This window comes from Suillus subaureus, assembly GCF_016647635.1.
Source record: "Suillus subaureus strain MN1 chromosome Unknown BJ212scaffold_307, whole genome shotgun sequence".
Classification (NCBI taxonomy): Eukaryota; Fungi; Basidiomycota; class Agaricomycetes; order Boletales; family Suillaceae; genus Suillus; species Suillus subaureus.
This window is the reverse complement of record NW_024538863.1, coordinates 1-21,003: the sequence shown is the minus strand read 5'-3', so window position 1 is coordinate 21,003 and position 21,003 is coordinate 1. Positions and strand designations below refer to the sequence as shown.

At 45.6% G+C, this 21,003-nt stretch overlaps 3 protein-coding genes across 3 annotated transcripts; 2 read left to right on the top strand and 1 right to left on the bottom strand.

Annotated features, from left to right (window-relative positions):
- Positions 1–4,842: 4,842 nt before the first annotated feature.
- BJ212DRAFT_1291158 (uncharacterized protein) lies at positions 4,843–5,151 on the top strand (the record flags this gene model as incomplete). Its single annotated transcript, XM_041332101.1, has 1 exon — positions 4,843–5,151. A coding segment is annotated over one exon (309 nt), but the record flags the coding sequence as incomplete, so codon positions are not given.
- Positions 5,152–18,334: 13,183 nt separating this feature from the next.
- Positions 18,335–18,794, bottom strand: BJ212DRAFT_1489654 (uncharacterized protein; the record flags this gene model as incomplete). The annotated part of the gene is made up of 2 exons (XM_041341428.1): positions 18,335–18,642; positions 18,704–18,794. The coding sequence occupies 2 exons, from the start codon at positions 18,792–18,794 to the stop codon at positions 18,335–18,337; spliced, it is 399 nt and encodes a 132-aa protein (XP_041185260.1).
- A 1,574-nt stretch (positions 18,795–20,368) lies between these two features.
- Positions 20,369–20,867, top strand: BJ212DRAFT_1410236 (uncharacterized protein). Its single transcript, XM_041337473.1, has 2 exons — positions 20,369–20,575; positions 20,729–20,867. The coding sequence occupies exons 1-2, from the start codon at positions 20,384–20,386 to the stop codon at positions 20,780–20,782; spliced, it is 246 nt and encodes an 81-aa protein (XP_041185259.1). The 5' UTR covers positions 20,369–20,383; the 3' UTR covers positions 20,783–20,867.
- Positions 20,868–21,003: the final 136 nt, after the last annotated feature.

Genomic DNA, 21,003 nt, shown 5'->3' with positions numbered 1-21,003 from the left:
ATCGCTGTGTCATGGGTAAGTACCATTGCAGCTCACAACAAACACAAAAACTCACCTTGTGCGATTACATTGGGAGCCTCCTCATCATCTGAGGACTCACAGTGGAAGGTTGTTTACTCTTCTCAGCGCATGCTTTGCCTTTCCCCTTCATGCTCTTCAGATTTCCTGCCTTTGGCAAAGGAGGCTCAGTAGGTGAAACCCTTTTCTTTGATGCTTGCAAAGTGGTCCCTGACTTTGCCTTTCATTTCTTAGATGTGGGAGAGTCATCTTCATAGTCTGAGTCGCTCTTGGCTTTGTCGTCATCTTCAGGCTTCTCAGAGCCAGAGCGAGCATTGCTGACCTCACTAGACACAAGTGAAATGACTTCCTTCTTGACGATCTTCTTGATGATGTTCTTCTTTGTCCTTCTTGACCTTCTTCTGGCTCTTTGGGGGCCTCACCACCTTGAATTTGTGCGATGGGGGAGGTTTAAGAATGGGTCAAACAGAACTGTCATCATCAGAGTTGTTGTCGTCAGAGAGAGTTATGGGAGATTTGTGTGATTTCATTGGCAACCTTTTTCATTCTGGTAGCAGCCACACTTGGCTTTGCATGGGGAAGTCCCAGGCGGTCTGATTGGCCATTTGCAAAAAGATGTCGCCCTCCTCTATGAGTGCAATCTTCTGTGGGAGGTGCTCCTTCTAGTACTGCTGCATCTTGGAGGTGAGGAGTTTAGCTATAAAGAAGGATCCGCTATAAGCATGTACATAATAACTTAGATTAAAACATACCTTGCATAGCCTTGGAAACCTTTTGACCTGCATCAAGCCTGCCTTCAAGGCCACAATCAAAATCCCAGTCTCCTTCAGAGTCAAATTTGCGATTCCTTTGTTTGAGGTTGTATGAAAATCGCCAGGGAGCAACACATCCTCTGGATATCCTCTGATGATCATCCCAAGACGGATGAGCTTGCAGGAAGAGTCTTCCATGGAAAGTTCCTCTTGGATGATAGTTTGCTGCCAAGTTTCTCTATTGTTTACCGTCAGCAGAAATAAACCCAAAGTACTCAGACATAAACCAATTTGTTGACCTAACTCTTGCTTGATCCACAGGATTCCGTTCTTTGAAATATCCAGGCACTCTTTTGTCATCTCTTTGATTTTGGTGCTTCGGACTGGTTGCATTGGACGACTCAGCTTCATCCTTGAAGGCCTCATCAACGACACCCAGAGATGTTAGATTACCTGTATCAATGCTTAGTATAGATTCTGAATGAAATACATCCATGCTTACTATACTTGGGCTTTGAGATGGCCAATGATGGTATCATCATCAGCTTTACAGTGTGTCAGCCAAAACTACAAGAGGCTTGTCAGATCATCCCCTGGGCCTCATAGTGCAAAAAATACACCTACCCCTGCAGCTCCAGGCGTTGTATGGGCCAGACCCAGAGAACCATCCTGATTGACAACCTTTCCACATGTTACCAGTGCACCCTCAAACCCAAAATGAGCAGCAGTGATATCCATCTGTGCGATGTCAGAAACACAACATTTTGAAATCAAAGAAGTGGGTGTACCATAGCTGAGACCTTCTTGCCAAACTTATGAAACTCCTGGGCCACATGGCAACTGTCTGAGGTGCACCCATGAGGACTGTGGCCTCCTCATGATACTCAAGGATCGTTTGCCAGGAGTCTGGATATTCGTTTTTGAAAAGCTCATAACAATTGCATGCATGATTGCATCTTAAAATTCATTAAATTAGAAAGAAGGCATCAAACAAAATTGATAGACATTCACTTGGTGTCCCAGGACCCTCAGGAGCCTTGTCGCCAAGTCTTTTCAGCTCCTGCTGGGGATTTGCCTTGAAGTAGCTGCTGTAAGCATTCCAGTGGTTGACATTGTTAAAGGAACACCCATTCTTGTGCCATAAAGCAATGACTTGATGTGTGGGAATAGAGGTGTTGCGGCTGACCTCGTGAATAACAGTTTTGAGCCTCATGAAGCCCTCTTGGAGTAAGGCATTTGCTGCCCCCTGCCTTCGACCTTTCACTGTAGGGATATCACCTTGATCATCCATGTCCATGGCCATGTTGGACCCAAAATCTAAGTCTGTGGGAATGAATTCAGGATGAGGCATATCCCAGTCCCCAACAGTGGGCATTGGAGGGATGATCTGTGTGTGAGGGACTGCAGGCAGCATTGTTGATGGTCTAGCTATGGGATCCCCATCAACATTCCCATCCAAAACACTGAAGTTGATACCACAGAAGTTGTACTCCTCCTGCACAAAGGCAGGTGTAGTGAATAGTTCAGCTGTGGAGGCTCATGTGGAGGCTTGTGCGAGTGGGAAGGGATGATCTGAGGAGTGTCATAGAATAAATCATCAACAGGCTGAGCCTGACCAGGGGGTGTAGGCTGTTGGGGAACAGCAGGTTGAAATGGGACCAAATGTTGTTTGGGAACAGGCTGAAATGGGACTGAGCATTGGTGGGGGCCAGTGAGTAAGAACTCTGAGGTTGGCTTGACAAGAGGCTGAGGTGGCACTGAACATTGTTGGGGAGAGCGAGCAAGGACTCCAAGTCCTCTGGGGTTGGCTCAACAAGCCTTGCCTGACGCACTGATGCCTCCTTGACCAAGCCTCCAACGCGGTTGGTAGCCTTGATGTGGGTCCAGAGTTTTGTTGAGTTTTAATGATGGGAGTCAGCTGACACCTTCCCCTGCCAACTTGCTCCTCAGGAAATCCTTGTTCTCTGTCAGCCATGTGAGGCTCAGCGGGAATGTCAGGAGGAGGAGATTTTTGTAAATCTGCTGAAGTTTTTTGAGTCATAGCTAGGGATGTGTTAGTGATTGTATAATTCTAATCATTGAGACTTTACCTTATGAAGACGATTCAAATGCAAGATTTGAATGAGGTTGCAGACATTTTTTTTCCTGGCAAAAGGTTGGATAGTAAGCCAAGAGCGTGAGGAGAAAAAAAAACTTGAATCAACATACTGAGATGATCTTAGAAGATGAGCGGAGGCAGGAGATAGATTGATGGTGACCTCCCTCCATCTTCATAAGGCTTAATGAAGGGATCTGCTGTTTGAACAACAGAAGTCAAGAATGCCATAATCAGTTCACTTATTAATATGGTCCAGAGATCGCCATTAGGCAGAAACATTGCCAGAGGATCTGAAGATGTTCATGATTGAGTTCTGAAAGGGTTGATAGCCATGATATGCAACTTAAAGAACAACTCACTGTGACATGTAGGACGCATTTAGTATATACAGTTCAAGCATCGCAATTGCAGTGAAAAGAATTGAGCATAAGCAAAGTCTTTTTGTATGTACTGTTCTACAGATCACCGTCTGGCCCCCAGTAAGCCCAGTCTGATGCGCATCCTACTCCCCAATAAGTCCAGTAATCCCATGGCCTTACACTACTCTCCTGCAACTCACACCTCAGTAACTAGTGTGTTTCCCACAATAAAAAACACTTGATCTCCTACAAACTGGACAGTCAGCACATTGATAACTAAGTGAAATTCTAGGTACTCACAACATGGAATTTGTCATATGCCTGATGAACTTGCCATAGTTGCCAGTTGGTGATAGGAGTGTCCTTTTCGACATCAAAGTTGGGCAGTACTTTGTCACACAATGGCTGCCTTTCATCAAACTCATCAAATATTTCATCAATAAGAAGGTTGGTGTGGCTGTCCCAAGGTTGATGTCTTCGGAACATCGGAATTTTTGAACACAGGAACTCGGCCTGATTGATGTCCATCTTTTGTGACAAGAGGTTGGATAGTAAGCCTAGAGTGCGAGGAGAAGAAAAAAAACATACTGAGATGATCTTGAAATGTGGTGTGGTTGAGAAGATGAGTGGAGGCAGCCCTCCATATTAATATAGTTTGATGAAGAGATCCACTGTTTGAAAGCAGAAGTTAAGAATGCCATGATGACAACTCACATATGGTATTGTAGAGGCTGGCCATTAGGCAAGCGCATTGCCAGAGCCTAACCAGCTGTCCGAGATTAAGTAGCTGCATGGTTCGAAGTGTGGATCACCAGTCAGACACAAAAAGATGCAAGGATGTACCATGATTCCAATGGGCAGAGTATGTGCACACGGAGAGCTGTGAGTTCAAATGCGCTCAGATGCTCACCAAATTCTAGAGCAGCTGTGTGGTGTCAACATTGTCTTCAACAGCTGCATGCAAAGTGAGTGGGACAGAAGAGACAAGTAGGATGTTGCAGCATTCCTATGGAGGGTGTGGAGGGTGGGCGAGTGACAGGCGGGAATATTGAAGAAATCAGTCACAATGAGTGCCTGACTCTGCTTGAAATTGCTAAGCCTGCTGAGGGGCACCCAGACTTTGGCCAGAACACTGATGGATGTTCTCATGTGGGAACCAATTCACCCAACACTGATGCTGGCATCTATTGATCTCACTCTCTGTTATTGATCTAATCCTCTGTTATCAATGGGATTCTTACTTATCTTTACCAACTCACCAAGTCGAAGGTATCCTTGTCGAAACCCACCAAGTCTCACCAATCCAAGGTGTCATCCAAGGTGTCCTTGTCGATGGATGCTGACCTTGCAAGACTCGAAATTCAACTCAACCACATCACATCCAAGCATGACTTATCTGTGGAGGAAGTGTTAGAGGAATGGGTAGAGAGGCAGAAAAGCTATGATTCAGAGAGTTGGAGGCTGCTGGATGGGTTACCATGCATCATGGGCAGTTTAACCACACTTTGTGGTAAGTCTTGCTGTCAAATGTTCAGTAGAATGTCTGATTGTGGATTTTACAGGAAACCTCAGTGGGCAGGGGTTGAACTTCCCTTGGAAGACCCTGCCCACCTTCCTAGGGAAAAATGGCTTGGTACTCTACAACTACCCAGAAGACGCCCTCATGCCTGGTGAACTTTGTGACACGAACCAAAAGAGCAAAGGTATCAGTGACCTAACCCTTTGTGAGCGTGGTGTGCTTTCAGACACTCTGAAAGATGGCTCATTGACCCTCAAATGCTTCCATGCCAAAGATTATCCCCATAGGCTCTTGGTGTCTCACGACCCTGTCATCTATGGTGAGGCTCCTGGACCTCATTCACCCCATGCATTCGGACATTGCTTGTTTGTCAATGGTCACATTGATCGGAAGGGCCCTAGCTGACTCTCACTGGATGAATCATCCCCTGCCCCTTCTCCCACCCCTTCTCCCACCCCTTCGTGTCATCGTCCTGGCCCGACTAGTCATCTCAAGGAGTCTCACCCTGCCCCATTATGTCCTCATCCTGGCCCAGCTAGTCATCTCAAGGAGACATGCCCTGGCCCTTCATGTCCTTGTCCTGGCCCTTCTAGTCATCTCCGCTGGCCCTTCTCATTGTTTCAAGGAGGCTTCTCCTGGCCCTTCTCATCGACTCAAGATGACACAGATGCCTCCCCCGGCCACAATTGTTAGAGGAGTTGATGCCAGAGAGCTCATTCTGGGTATAGCCTGCCTTACCCAGAATTCAACAGTGACGGAAGCCACTGGAGATGCCATGGATGAACTTGAGATGGCTGGTCAGTCACCAGGGTATTAAGTAGAACATTAGTTTGTCGTTGTACCATACTATGCATGTCCTTATAGCATATACAATTTTAATTACAATCAAATCTGCCAAGAAATCACACAAGGCCATGGAGACCGACTCAAATGGCAAAATTAAACAACTTTTGTGGTGCCATGGAAGGAGAAGAGATGTACTGGGTCTGGGTGCCTTGTTACGATCAGATTTTGTGACACTGATCCTCCTGTGAGGATCACAGAAGGAGGGAGGAAGCACCCTCCAGAGAGGTCCGTCAGCCAATGATATAGATTATAAATCTCATACAAAACAAAAAACATGTCTGTGGGGGCTCATGCATCCCAATGAAAGCCTACAAATAGGCCAGGAGGGAAGGCCTCATCAGTCCGGTTCTGACCATATAAAAATTTATGAGGTTTTATCATGCGGAATGAGCTTACTGCATCCAACTATGATATAGTGCTAAGTAGTTCATTGAGTTGTAAGTGTTCTAACTCACTCAGATGTACTAACTTTGAGTCTTTGACACAACCTTTCTGCTATTCAGCTATGTACATGTTTCTCCACTAAGAGTGAATCAATTGAACATTGTATTGGCCTCCCTACTAGCTAATTCAACCAATATATATCTAGCTAGGTATCTGAGATGGCCTGTCACAAGTTCAAGTGTGTTCTTCTGTTAGCCATCAGTTGCAGCTTCAAACAGGTTGTCATACTTATCACATATCATCCTCGACATTTTTGCTCTGAAAGGATGGTTGACAAGCATGATTCTATATCATGAAACTGGTATTCTAAGTACAAGTGTGCATATGTAATGTCTGAAAGCTATCATGTCATCCTCGCACATGCCTGTATGATGCACTGTGGGAAACACAACAAGAAGAGGACTGGAAAGTAGACTTCTAATGTTGGGCTAAATGTGCTATGCCTAGCTGCTATTCAACCCTAAAGGGTTTCTGGACTAAGCTCAGTGCTCAGAGAGAGTAGGAAATCATGCTAATAACTCTCAGTCTCAGACTGGTGCTGGTAGGTGGTGAAAACTATGATGATTACATAAGCACCAAAAGTGCGAACATAACACTAAGCAATATCTGCCTATACAAGCCCACAGAATATGAAATCCCTACAGCACTCCTCATAACACCACTGTGATCACTGTGAGCACTCACAGCCCACAGTCATAGCCATTTGTCTGCAATGGCTGGACTACTAGCAGGTGAGCTACCCAGCCTTTGATGTCAATAAGATCTGAGCCATGATGATCGTGGGCAATAGATGATAACTGGGTGATAAGTCTCATGATATCCTACAATCATCATTGTGAAATCAAGATAGTGTGATTGAAAGTAATACTGACCTTGACTTCATTCTTCCATGGTTGTCTATCTGTGAGACTGTCAAAGAGGTGCAGTTCCTTTGTTGACATGTAGACTGCACAAAATACCCAATGTCTAACAGGAGATGGCCAATGGATAGGTAGAAGCCACAAATCTTTCTCCCAATATGACGTCCATGACATATTCCACCATAGTATATCATCGGACACATTATATCAAATCCGAGGGAGATTGTGTGTGGAGAGAATGGCACAAGGACATATATCAGAGGTAGTTGATATCTCGGAGTAGAGCAATGCAGCGACACCATTGATACATGTGTCATTGAGTCGGGCTGTAGGCTGTGTGAGCATGGAGACATCCCTAGACTCAAATACTTGATGAGGGAAGCCATCTTGTGCTGGTTGCACGCGGGTTTGGGAGATGTCCTTCATATGTTTGATGGGGATCTCCTCAGGGCTAGGAATTCTGAAGTGATCATTTTGAAGGTTCTATGAGGTAGGATAAGTATGACTCTCTATACGAGATATTGAAATGTACCTCTGGGAGTTGCCATGTTATGACATATTCAGGTTCTCCCATGCACTTATCTTCATCGTTGTCCTTGTCATCCTCATCACTAATGGTACTGTCTTGTAAAACATCTGAGAGCACTGCTTGTTCAGGGCCTTCTTCAAATGTGTGTGGAACAGATTCCTCAACAATGTCTTCTTCAGGGGAGGGATCTAGAAGTGTGAGGGAGGTTGGTATGAGCAAGTATGCAGCAGTGGTTGGTGATCTGTGGCTCCCAGGAAGAGAAGTGGCAAGCTTAAGTGCTATGTTGCCACTGCCATTGAAATGAGTGGAAGATGCCAATGGAGTAACCCATCTAGTCTGTAGTAGAAGGACATGATCACGCCATTGCTGAATTGTGAACATGAATGTTCGGTCTTGTTAAATTAGCACTGATCATCGACATGCGAAATGACTTACTTGTAGGCAAGTGCAGAGCAAGCTCAAGAGCTGCAAGTTCATCTCCAAACCATCAGCAAAGATTGTCAGCCTCGAGCCCAAGGCAGTGCTGTTCTTCCTGACACCATTCCCATTTCAACAACGCTCGTATCCCATCTCTGACATCCAGATCTTCCATCCAACGAGGAATGTCACCTACTGACAGGGTGATCCAAACATCCTCCATCAATGTTTGGTCATTTTTAAGGTCCACAAGCTTGGTAGGAAGAGGAGTAGGAAGTGGGATGCTCCAGGATGGATCATAGAGGCTCTCCAGATGCTCACAATATGAGTTGAATTTGTGAATTGCAGTCATTAATGCTGGCTAGCACTTTGCAATTGCCTTATGAGTTTGTTGATGAAGCTTCGTGCCTTGTGAGATAACAAGTCAGTTTTGATGATCTGAAATTGGAAGAAAATGCTTCACCGAGGGCCTGATTTGCACCACTGACAGTGCGATCAAGTTTGTCCCACTCAAAAAAGCTTCCTATAGCTCTCTTCTGAATATTGATTTTGAGGTTCCAGGCCATCAGGAGTGTCCAAATGAAATCTAAGTCCACATCTTGGAGCTCTGGAAACCTGTCATGAACATTGAGTGACAAATACAGTACTTCAACCTTGGTCATTAGATGTTCATGGCTGCGCTCAAGGCTTGTTATAGCATCCAATGTCTCTTTGCTGACCAAGCCCTTTTCAACCACAGAACATGTGGCTTGCAAAGCCCTATCTGAAGCATCTAGATCTGCCTGTAGAGCAAGCACCATGTCAAGTTCCTTTTTGAGCCAGGCAGGAGCATCTGTAGTTCACAATGCGTGATGTAAGTTTCATCTTCGAATGAGGAAAGCTAAACTGACATATGGGCACGAATGGAGAGTTTGGACTTCTTCTGATCTGCCCACTGCACCTGCAGATCCTCAGCAGTGATCCCACATTTCCTTAGAGCTTCCTTTGCTGCAGATCCTTGGTTGTTAACTCCACATTTGAGTCAATGTTTGATCCAATCTCCAAGATCTACTTGCATCTCCTTACCAATGGCAGCCACTTGCCTATCTATCAACCAAAGGTGCCTTTGCTTCTCTGTGTGTGTGTGTTTGAAGAATCTTTGTCAAAGCAGAGTAGGCACTTACTGAGGATGAACATTGTATTCCAATCAGCTTAACAAATCTTGACCATAACCTCTCAGTACCCTTGCTGTCTGATAGGCCAAGCCCAATGCACATCCAAGGGTTGTACTCAAGCTGACAGGCCCACTCATGGCCGTATGCGTGCATAGCAGTGGTTGCAAATTGAAGACACAATGTCACCAAAGAAGGAAGGATATCATACTAGTATCACATAAGCAGGAGAAGTTGTATCTTAAGGAAGCTTACGTGTGACAATGACTGTGAGAGCACACAACCGACATCATAGAGGGCAATGACATTGGCTTCCTGTGGGACCAAGGAGAATAAATGCTCAAGTAGCGCTACAGCATATTTTTGTTGCTCGCTGGGCGAGTCAATATTGGCAAAGAACAATGGAATGTCATGCCAGCAGATGAGTGCCATAACTCCAGTATCATCAAACGAATCCATCACAGCCTTTTGTTTCTTCTCATCCACAGCTTCATATGAATGTTCACATTGATCTATCACTTCATCTGGCACTGATGAAGTGTGCTTCTTTGGGGCACTGTTTATGGAGTGATTGTATGCAGTGCCCAACTTCATCCACTTGAGCCTTGGGAAGGAAATAGGCAGGATTGTAGAAGCGTGGGCAGTCCCCCACAGACTGTTGGTGTCTATGATGAAAGTTCCTGTCCATTGCAATATGAATGTTGCCACCCTCACTGAGTGGTCTTCCAAAAAGCACACCTGCGAAGCATGCAGGACAATGCTGCATGAGAATGGAGGAGCACCTGCCTTTGACAAGTGTTGTATTGGATGATGTGGGCATGGATATACCACTGTCATCTGGAAGTTGAGGTCTCCAAGCCTCGTACACTCGTTCTTGAGTGATTTGTACTGCTGCTTCAGTTTGACGCTCAACTTTGACCTGCAAGATGTCAAACCATTGAACAGCTTGCCCAAGGCTACATCGAAAAGGTTCTTGGATGATTTGGCCCTTTTGTAATGAGCAACTATCTGAGAGACTGATGGAAAAAAAAGACTTACATCTCCACGTGTCATTTGAAACCCTCTGTGAGCATAGTGAGTCTTGAGAGCAGATGCAAGTGCATGAATGGCATCACAGGAATGCTCAAATAAGGCTCGATAAAAATGCAAGTAGTTCAATGGAAATGGCCATGCATGGTTGAGAAGGCGCAGTAGGAAACAGGCCGTGGTGGACGAGAACTTGTGCGAGTGTTGAGCATGCACAGACTAATACATCTACAAGAAGGAAACCTGCAATCATCAGTTGGAGCTGCTTGAACAAATGAACAACTTACGATCAAATAAAAGGCAAATTATCGAAATTTGTTGCAGTGCACAACTATGCTTTGCACAGGCAGATATCACTGGGCATGCTTCTGGAAGAGGATGCCCATGTGTTCTGGCTGAATACTTCAAGAACGCTTCCACCAGGGTAGGTACAAGTGCCTTCCAAGTGCTATGGAGATTGTTGGACATCTTGTTTGGCAGGATGTGACACCCAGGGTTCTCATGCTCCACATCTGTAGGGTCAGAAGTGCCTGGGTCAGGCTGGTCTGCAATGACTACATAGTCATCTGAGTTAGCATCATAGATGTAATCTGTCAGGTCGTCGTAATTAGAATCATCAATACTCATCATGGCTTTGGATTGAGGAGGGGTGGAGACAGAACTAAGATTTTGGGTATGCGGAACTGGGGGTGGATTCATCAGGGTGGCCATTTGGTCAAGGAGACGCTTATGCTTGGCATCAATGCCAGGAATGTGAACAAAAGCCTGAGTTTTCTTCAGGTCTTGAGATTTCTTGGGGCTTATAAAATGAAGGCCAAGCCCTGAAGATGTTGGCAGAGCACCACACACATTGCGGGCAGGGGGCATGGCTAGTAGTGGAGGACAAGGAAAAATTGAAAAGGACTTAATGCATGAGCAGAGTACTGTCAGGCACGAATGGCAGCCTTAAGGACATATTGACAAGGTTTGCAATCATCACAGAGGAGTGCCGTGTATCCTGGGAGGGCCAGGATGGTTTGTCAAGGATCCCAGGAGGTGCTGCAGGAGGAAGCAAGGTATATTTGGTGGTACTAAAATAGAACATTGCTGAGGCTAGGTCTATGAGATAGGGTTTCATCTAACATAATAATACCCTCTTACTGACCTTTAATACCACCAAGAAGTAATGCCTGAGGTGAGCATGGTCTTCACAGAATATATCATATGGAGCCTCACAATCTCATATTCAAGTTCTTGTCTGTATCTGCTCCAGAATGCGCCACATGACCTGCAATTTTCCAAAGGTGACTAAATTCAATCAATGAACCATGAGAATTTGTGCAGATCAATAGTGGTCATATATGTAAGCACTGAGCACTCATAGGTGTGCCTATCACACATGACATGTTGTATGTGCACAGACACACATCCAATATTATTTGGATACAGTCAATCTGCTGTGGCACCTTACAGAGACCTAGAACACTTTCACCCACCCATCAAATTACGACAATTGGGGAGAAAAGATCAACCTGATAGTACTGACTCAGAAGGTGATCAGAATATCCCAAGTACACTGAAGAAAATCAGATTGACAATTGCAATCTGGCAATAATGCAGATGGGATCTACCTTCTGTGGCCATGCATCATAGGAACATGAGTCATGGACTCTGGATGGGAGAAATTCTTGTTACAAGCCCTGCCCAGCCTTGTTTAGTGAAGAGGGTGAGAAGCCCATAGGAACCTCACAAGACTTGTAGGAATCCATTGAAGCACTGAATTTCCTATAAATGCAGGAGCAGCAGTCCAGAAATGCAACATCAGTGAACTGATACTTCTTCGACATGAGCTGGTTTCAAAAACACTTGATTTCCACCATCAGATATCTTAACAACACCTATGCGGGGTCACTGGACATACGGCAGTTTATCCAAGACACCCTGACCAAACATTGCATGTCCAGTGGGCTTGATGTTCAAGGCGTGGAAGCTGTTGAGATCTTGTAGGCAAACATTATTATCTGTCGTGTGCGTTTTTGCTCATCTTCTCACTTTAAGTGGGGGTGTCATAGTGGAGGGTAATTTGCATCAGAGCCATTCCCCTAACTTTTAGGGTGACCAGAAGCAGAACATACATCCCAACCACAAATCCCTATCACTGAGGCCCCCCTGACTCACCACTATTATATCGCTCAAGACCAGAAGATCTAGACACTCAGGTGCAGCAATGGTTGATCGATAGCCATGCCCAACCTTGATTTTGTTGGCTTGGCCAACGCATCAATACAAAATCCTCCACTATTTGAGGTGCAGACCATCTAGATAGTAATTGTTGGTGGAGAGGAAGGCCATAGTGACAGATTAGCAATAGAGCATCATGAAATATGATACATACTTTGAATACAGTCATTGTGATTGGTATCTCAGGACTGGTTACCATCTGCAGTGCAGCTACTAGAATGCTCAACAGGTTAGAGTGAGCCAGTATTGTCCCTTGAGTAGGAAGTGAAGACTCTGCAATCAGAACTGCCACCGAACATTTACCTTTAACCCATGATTGGGTTTTTCAGGAGCTTGCTAACCTCATATTAAAGACAGCACTGAATGAAGAAAATGGATATTTCATCTGCCTGGCAGGTTCCATTGATCCAAGCACATTTATATGCCTTTTGCTTGGAGATGATGTTGTCATCATCCAATATGATTCCTTCACAATCCCCTTTCATCTTTGTTCATCTGGTGCCATGCCCACGAGAGTTCCGAGGCCATCCTCATCCTACCTCCAAGTCAGGTGAGGAAATAACCCTCAATTGTCCTGGTGCATGGCAAGATGTGATTCAAAACATTGCATGAGGACTACAAAATCTTGTGGGGGCAATATTTTGACAACCAGTGAATGCCATACTTGTGATGCAAGCAAATTTGTAGATGTTGAATGCTTCTAATTCAACAGATGCTTGTCGCAGCCCTGTACAGTAGAGCATCACAGGAGAGAACATTAAGGACCATGAACAGTATGATGCCTGTGTGCTTGTTGGCCCTCAGCCTATGACAGAGCCACCTTCATACCCCAGATTCAAAGGCCTGGACCATCAAGAGCACTTATAATGGCTGCATCACATGCACAGCCTCAAAAAGCTTCACCCCCAGCACTATCCAAAAAACCGGCTCCAAAGCACATCCAAGGTCCATGAGAACTCCTATACAGTGTTTCATTTTCTTGTGTTCTAACAACCACATCGTGAGTGGTTCATTGGACGAGGGTGCAAGCACGTCATTATTATATGTGTGTAACAACAAACCAGAGGTAGAGCAGACTCACTTGACTAGTATCATATTCCCGTGTTCCCAATTTCTCGTTCTCTCGTCATGCAACTCATCCAGACTTCTGTGAGGACTGTCTTTGCAAGGAAAAATTGCGTTTTCCTTCTGGTGGCTTGGGAGGACTCAAGAGCCTTCGGAAGTGCACAGCGAGACTTGAAACACAAGTCATTTTAATAGAAATGCGGAGCAAAAAATGAACAGGCACCAGAAGCTATGTTGACGAGTGAAACGCGTATAATGTCTGCTTGACTAGTTGGGATGGCACTAAAACGAGGTCCACGTGAACGATGAACGAAATTACGATGTTAAAATGTTCATTGCAGCAGTTTGTAGTCGGCCAAATGAAAATCGTATAATTGTGATCGTTTGGGCTCAAAAGGCTTTGCCAAACAAATGTGCACAGAACCTTATCACTCACAATGTTCTAAATTACCACAAACCCGCAGACTGCAGTAAGACCGTCCCGCCAGCATCACATCCAGCAACACGTACCGGTCTCCCATAGGCGCATTAAGGAAGAAATGTGAGAACTATTTTGCTTTCAAATCTGGGCAAGCGTTATTAACATGCATTTGAGTGCTCAGCCATTGAGTAGATAGTTACAAGTCCTGAGTCTCCATTCCCGGTCGGCTTCATTCATTGTTCCCCAGTATGGCCTGACATGGTCAACTTCGAGGCTCTGAGCATGTGCAGGAGATATCAGGCTGCTGAGCTTGAACTTCATTTTCAGTGGAAGTTGTACATATCTGAAAAATCCAAACCGTGGTGGTTGCGGTGAAAGTTCCTCGGGATTCAGCGCGTATCGTATTCGTTTCTCGTTTCTTTCGTTAAAATTCGGCCCATGAAGCCTAACCAAGGAAGTCCATACTTGCCTTCGCAATTCAGTTTATTGTTCAGTAGGATCGATACTACATCTTCCCGCAAAATGCCTCAAGTAAGTTTACACTTACCTGTATATCTTTATGATCCGAACACTTATTGAATCGGGTTTCGACATCGATGGTAATATCAAGACTTCGGACTTGGCGAGCAAGACATTTCAAGACCTCGTGACACGGGTATTAGACCTTCCATTCATTGGACCTAACCAACCTTAGGCAAGCCAGTCCTTGGCATTGCACTCACATACGTCTCTTACATATCTCCACCCCAGTATCCAAGTTCGTTCTCAGACTATTGCCTAATCCAGCGTCTCTTCGGGTTTTGTCTCCACATATCGAGCATCGTCCGCCTCAGCGTGGCTATAGAACGATGGAGCCACTATCCCCGTTCCATTCGTTCTCGCTTCTATTTCAGATGATACGATTGTAGTCGTGGGTCTGGCTAGTCAGACTCAGAAGAATTGAAAGCGCAAAGGGACCAACTGGGGTCTAAAGTATTTGCAACCAATCGGAGATCGAGAAGACGCGGGTATAAGGATGATGCATCTGATTACTCACCAGTGTTGAACTTCCTAATATGACAAAATCCCGCTCGCAGTTTTATACGAGGAAGAAAGATACAGAAAGACACAAGGTACGTGCTCGATATTTTTTTACTTTCCTTTGTCTTGATGCTCCAGTATCCCATAATCTTCTTTTACTGCGTTGGCAGATTATTTACCCCCATTCTCTTTCTGCCGAAATGATGTATGTTTACGTGACTGGTAGCAGCTACCTCGGAGTCATACTTAGAGTATGGAAATTTTGGTCCCCCATTCGCAATCGCGAGATATACGTGAGCTTGAGAGCGATAACAAAATCATACGTTTAGATGATGTCAATACATCCGAATAACCTTATATCCGGGAGGCCGCTTCGCCCTCATATCCTGACAGGTGTTGATTATTATTTTTATCTCTTGATAATCCTTGTTTTATTATCCGTTAGGGGTGTTGTTTATACGCTATGTCGCTCCTATGTGCGGTCTGTAGATTCTGTTCTTTGTAGGTGGGCACCAGTACTGAGGTATTCGAACAGGGATTGTTGTTGTAATACTGGACTCGACTTGAAACTTGAAAGCTCGGACCGATGCCACAAAGGCAAAATCTAGGGAGCGATGCTCGAGCACCGCAGAAGGAGTAAATGTGTACGTCCTTCGGAATCCGGAGTAGATTCGTGAGTAATCCTGTCTGACCGATCTTGACTAGCCAGGCTAGGATTATCTTCACGCAATGGTGCGTACACGTACTCGGTACATACCGTTATCGCAATATTTTTCGGAGAGTGTAAGATCACCTTGTAAGTGCCCCCTTTGACTGTATAAGAAGCAATCGATTTTGGGTCAGGTACTCAAGATTCAGCTGCCTCATCTTTTCAATTTGCGACTCATGTCTACTTTAACCGTTGCGAAAGCGCCTTCTGGGCCTGAACATAGAACGCCATGCCAAAAGTCAGACATCGAGGCGTCCACAAACACAAATGATACAATCGACATAGAACATGTTCCGGTTGATGACGACCCCCGTCAGTGGAGTCGTACCAGAAAAGTGCGTGTATGACATTCGTGCGGTGTAACCCACCTGACGTTGTGCCACTTATAGATGATAACTTTGTGCATGGTGTCACTGGCTACAATGGTGTCTGGGTTAGCTTCTAACGTTCAAAATCGTTTGTCGCATTTGCTTTCCTTATGAGCATTTTTGACACCATCCCGCAGCCTCAAACTCTCTGATACAGGAGGATTTACATGCAACAACTAGCCAGATTAGCTGGACATTAGCGGCGTTCCAACTCATACAAGGGAACCTTCCGCTGTTATGGAGCACCGCAAGTGAGATTAAAGGTCGTAAGGTGGGTCTAGGTGTACCCACCCTTTTTGATCTGCTTAATGAGCGCGGAACTCGTTTATCATAGCCTGTCTATTTGGTGGCTTCAGCTATATTCGTGGTAGGAAATACTGCTTTAGCGCTCTCAAAGACCATCGAGGTGATGATTGGTATGCGAGCACTTCAAGCTGCGGGGTAAGTATCCATCTCAAAACCTTGATCTCTGATTGATTCCCCCCCTAAAGGTCATGCGCTGTCATTTCTATTTCGGCTGCGACCTTGGCCGATATCTATGAGCCTCACGAGCGCGGCACCATGATGGGCATCTTCTATGCTGCACCTCTCTTAGGACCCGCACTGGGCCCTATACTTGGCGGATCGTTGTCACAAGCCTTCAACTGGCGTGCAAGTTTCTACTTTCTACTAATCTGTGGAGGAGTAATCTTCTTGTCCTTCCTCATTCTTTTCAAGGATACATACCGACGTGAACGAAGTCTCACGTATCGCTGCGCTCTACAACGACTTCATACCTCCAAAGAACCTGTTCAGAGTTCCAGGAAGGACCAAACATCGGTCAAAGACACTGAGAAGCAGCTCCAATTGCTGGATGTTCCAGTTAATAAATCAGTGGTGACTTCTACACTTGGGCTGGACGATGTCAGGCTATCAATTAAAGACATCAACCCCTTCCCGTCATACTTTCGAATTCTGTCACGAAAGAACAATGTTCTAATTCTTACTGCTAATGGTGAGTGGACAGTTGGCCTCTTGTACACGTTGTTAGTAACTTCATTTTGGGACAAGGACTCGTCTTCGGTTTTACCTATTGCCTTTCATACACGTGTGCCCGCACTCTGGCCAATGCATATGATTATAATGCGTTGAGTGTTGGCTTGGTCTTGCTTTGCCTGGGCGTCGGTAAGATCTGTGCCGCTTGGATTGTGGCAGAGGACTAATTTACTATGAAGGAAGCATCGCTGGGAGTGTGATTGGTGGGCGTTGGTCTGACCGGGTGCTTGCGAAGATGATGAAAGCGAATGGAGGAAAGTGGAACGCAGAAGTGAACCTTTTTCATACTCCCGCACCGGAGCTCTTGATTGACGTCTTCCGAAGATGCGCTTGCAGAGCTCGACACTGGGGATGCTGTGGCTACCTCCGGCGGTCATCGGTTATGCCTGGGTGTGCGAAAAACATGTCAATGTCGCTGTCATTTGCGTCATGCTTGTTCTGATTGGATTCTCCTCCATGTCGGTACACCGGTTGTTCGTCGTTGTTTCTCTGACATCTACTCCCAGATGGATGTATACTTGCACATTGGCATACCTCGTTGATGCCAACCCTGGTCGCTCGTGTACAGCAGTGGCTACAAACAGCTCATTCCGAGGATCCCTGGCTTTTGTTTCGGTGGTGATTGCTGTACCGCTTCAAGTGAGTTCCCTCGATATCTGCTGTGTTTCACAAGTCCTGACATTAGCCCACTCTCCCTGTAGAATGCTTTAGGAGATGGGGGGTTGTATACTGTGTGGGCCGGCATCTTGATTGTGACGGAGTTGATGGTTATATTGGTACTGCGCAAGGGAGAATCGTGGCGCAAGGAAGGTGAGGAGCGTGAGCTGAAATACTAGGTGAATAGATCCGTATCTTGTGTTACACTTGTATGATAAGACAGGTATGGAGGCATCTCATGAAGGAACATTACATGACAGTGCTACAGACCCTATTGTGTAAGTTCCAGGCACAAATGTATAAGGCGAAGATGACTGGAAAGAACTGCGCGGTGTGGTTTTCGCTTTCGTATTGCGAAGGAACGACTGTTTATCATGCTCTGTTGTTCAGATAGAATTGACAAGCTCACTAGTACTCTGTCCTGTTCACCGAGAGCGCGCGACGCATTGATATATAACCGACGTGTTTCAAGTCTCAACAAGCAGAAATGAAGAGGTCGCAACAATAAGGACGGAGACACCCTCGAGTATGAGGTGGTTGGGAAAGTTTCAAACAACAGCGCAAACAACAACGCTCTGAGTATGTACACCCAACGGCTAAGATACATTGATATTTTCCACCCGTACATTGCCAGTGGTGGCACAGATCAGCTTCCATATGAAGTCGGCGTGCAATAAAGACTTTACAGTCACAACCCCGACAGTAATCGGGTGAGAATACACAATGTAGGAATTGATAATAATGCTTCCAACAACTGGATCCGGGCTGCAAAACCAGTTAAATATTATGTAGTCTGTTATCCTAGTCGAGCTGATCGTGATTAACAAGACTCGACTGGAGCTGACGTTTCTGATCGACCATGGTCATAAGCATCACGACCCGCCCAGAGCCGACGTTTCTTGTCGCGCTGATCATAATCCAACTGGTGCTGGAACGCCATAATCTCTCGCATGAGAAGACGATCATAATCATCAAAACCCATCCGGAGCTGACGTCTCTTGTCGGGCTGATCATAATCATCAAGACCCGTCGAGAGCTGATATTTCTTGACGGGCTGATCATAACCCAACGGGAGCTGGGACGCCATAGTCTCTCTTATGGAGAAATGGTCAAAGCCCTCTGGCTCACCTGAATGATACATTACGACAACTGAGTGGATATGATACCGCTGATGATCATGAATACCCACAGAAACAGTTCAAGTTGGCTCCTGGCACAGGCAACGCAGCAGCAAGAATGATGGAAGATACAAGTGCGCTCAAGAGCACAGAGAGCTGCATATTTGGGGATAAGAGGAATGACTACTTCGTTGATACATTTCCCTAAGAGCTTTTTATACATTCTCGTAGGCCTGCTCCATTTTGGCCTCTTCCACGATACATTTTCAGATTGGGGCCAGTGGTCCTGACTCCTGGGCCAAGTTTTCGAGCTTCGAAGTGTGGCATCACCATGATACAGCATTCAATGGCTTTGCATGGTAATTGCCCAGTGACTGATATATTATACAATGGGTCCGGTGTGGAAGCTTCAACATCATGACTCACGGTGCATTCACAGTTGGCCGACATTCGGTAGCGTGAGAGGAGCCTAGACTACCACGTCAGATATACGTGAATTCAAATTTAAATGTGCTGTCATGTCATCGCCAGCATATCTTGCGCAATGCAGTCACCAAATACGGTTTGTTTTTTCCAACCTGAGATGGAAGGATGAATCATGGTGACCTAGAGTTAAGTTTCTCCACCGTGCCGGGGTGCTATTGGTGGACATGGCATATTTTCTACGGATCTTTGAGAAAAACACTTTGAAACGGTTGAGTGCATTTTGCAATTCCCTGGGCCGCCACATCGGCCATGTGTTTGAGAGTAGCAGGATCCGCCAGTGCACAAATTGTGATCATCCTGTTCTACTGCGAGCTCAGATGGGTCGAGCACACCGAGCTTGAGGAGGAAGGGTAAAAACGGTATGGAAAGCCGTCCTGAAAATTTCAGGATGAAGTAGTCACTCAGCTGCAGCTTTCTACTCTCTTCAGTGCTCTCACGTCCTTCGTCAGTCTTTCTGCGGTGTAAGGCATACCAAGAGCCATCGTGACTCGATATTGTGAGGATTCGTGACCACTAGCAACACCAGGATTCGCAAATATAGATGAGGCCGGTTCGGACGATTTGTCGTCGAAGGTCTGAGGGCCATGTGCCTGAATCAATCCGGAAAAAAATCAGTGCGACCCAGGGGCCTGGTTCTTTATGCGAACAAATACCGGCTGAGATGACGGAAGCCTGATCTGTGTCCAGACAAATTGTCAGGCAGTTTTTTGTACTAAGTAGGCTGTGAAACCAAGGGGCTTGTTGGTATAGGTTAGCATTCGCAATTCGAAAAGTCTTGAGCGCGATCATCCCGCAGTGATTACTATGGCATAGTCCACGTATCTGACAATGACGCAAATTTTGAGAGGGGGGTGTTGAGGTAATAGTGAGACTAGTGGCAAATTAGTATTGTCGAGGTGTTGAGCATGAGACCAGAGTGGGGAGTCTTCGTATACAGGACAAAGTAAGAACAGAGAGAAGGAATCGGTGAAGTCATGGACTTCCTTTGCAGCGTGCACGTACGTACGTGTGTAGTGACTCGGAAAACCTGGAGAACATTCACCTCCTCGGCAAACACCGAGAAGCATTAATATTAGGTGGGCTCAGAGTAGTCCGCTGTCCGCTGTCCGCTGTTGCTTTCGCTTTCGCTGTCATCCGAAACAAATTATTTTACAACTCGCACAAAATATTCCGAAATAAATCACGTATACCATGTTGAGCGCAGTACTTACCGAAGCTGGCACGTTGGGTCAGGTCTTAGAGCACAAGCACTCAGACGAACCAACATGTTGCGTCTTCCTTTGTTGATTGTGTCCCTTCCAAATTCATTGACTGATATTTATTTACAGTGTACACGATACCCTCCCCCGTCCGTACCTCCCAGGCTTGGTCAGCCCTCTCCCTCTCCCAGCCCAGATCTTTGCTCCTATTATCGCGTGGTCAATCCATCAATTTCAGCCTCGATATTTCTGCCTGACGTCCTCTCATATTCGTCGTCAGGTTCATACAAGTGTCCACAATATTGACGGACGGGTAAGTACTCGCGGTCGTGACCTGCTAAAGACTCTGCAGGCCAATAGTGCCGAACCTACCAATAACTGTATATATACTTTCGCAGGCTGCGGGTTGAGCCCATGAATGTACTTCCTGAGCTAAGGATCGGCTCGGGTCACAAGTCAGCATAATCGTTCCTGTACGTTAGGCGGAGCAGACCTTTTCAAAGTACCGGTGTATCAAACATTATGTATGCGAACATCTGGCCATTAGTAATAAAATAGAGTACACAAATATTTGAGTTAGGAATCGTTCAGCGTCGCAGTGAAAGTTGAAGCGGCTTGAGAGTTGAGCTGGCGCGTAAAGAATGCACCATTGTTTTAATGAGTGCCCTATCGTATCATTTGGCAGG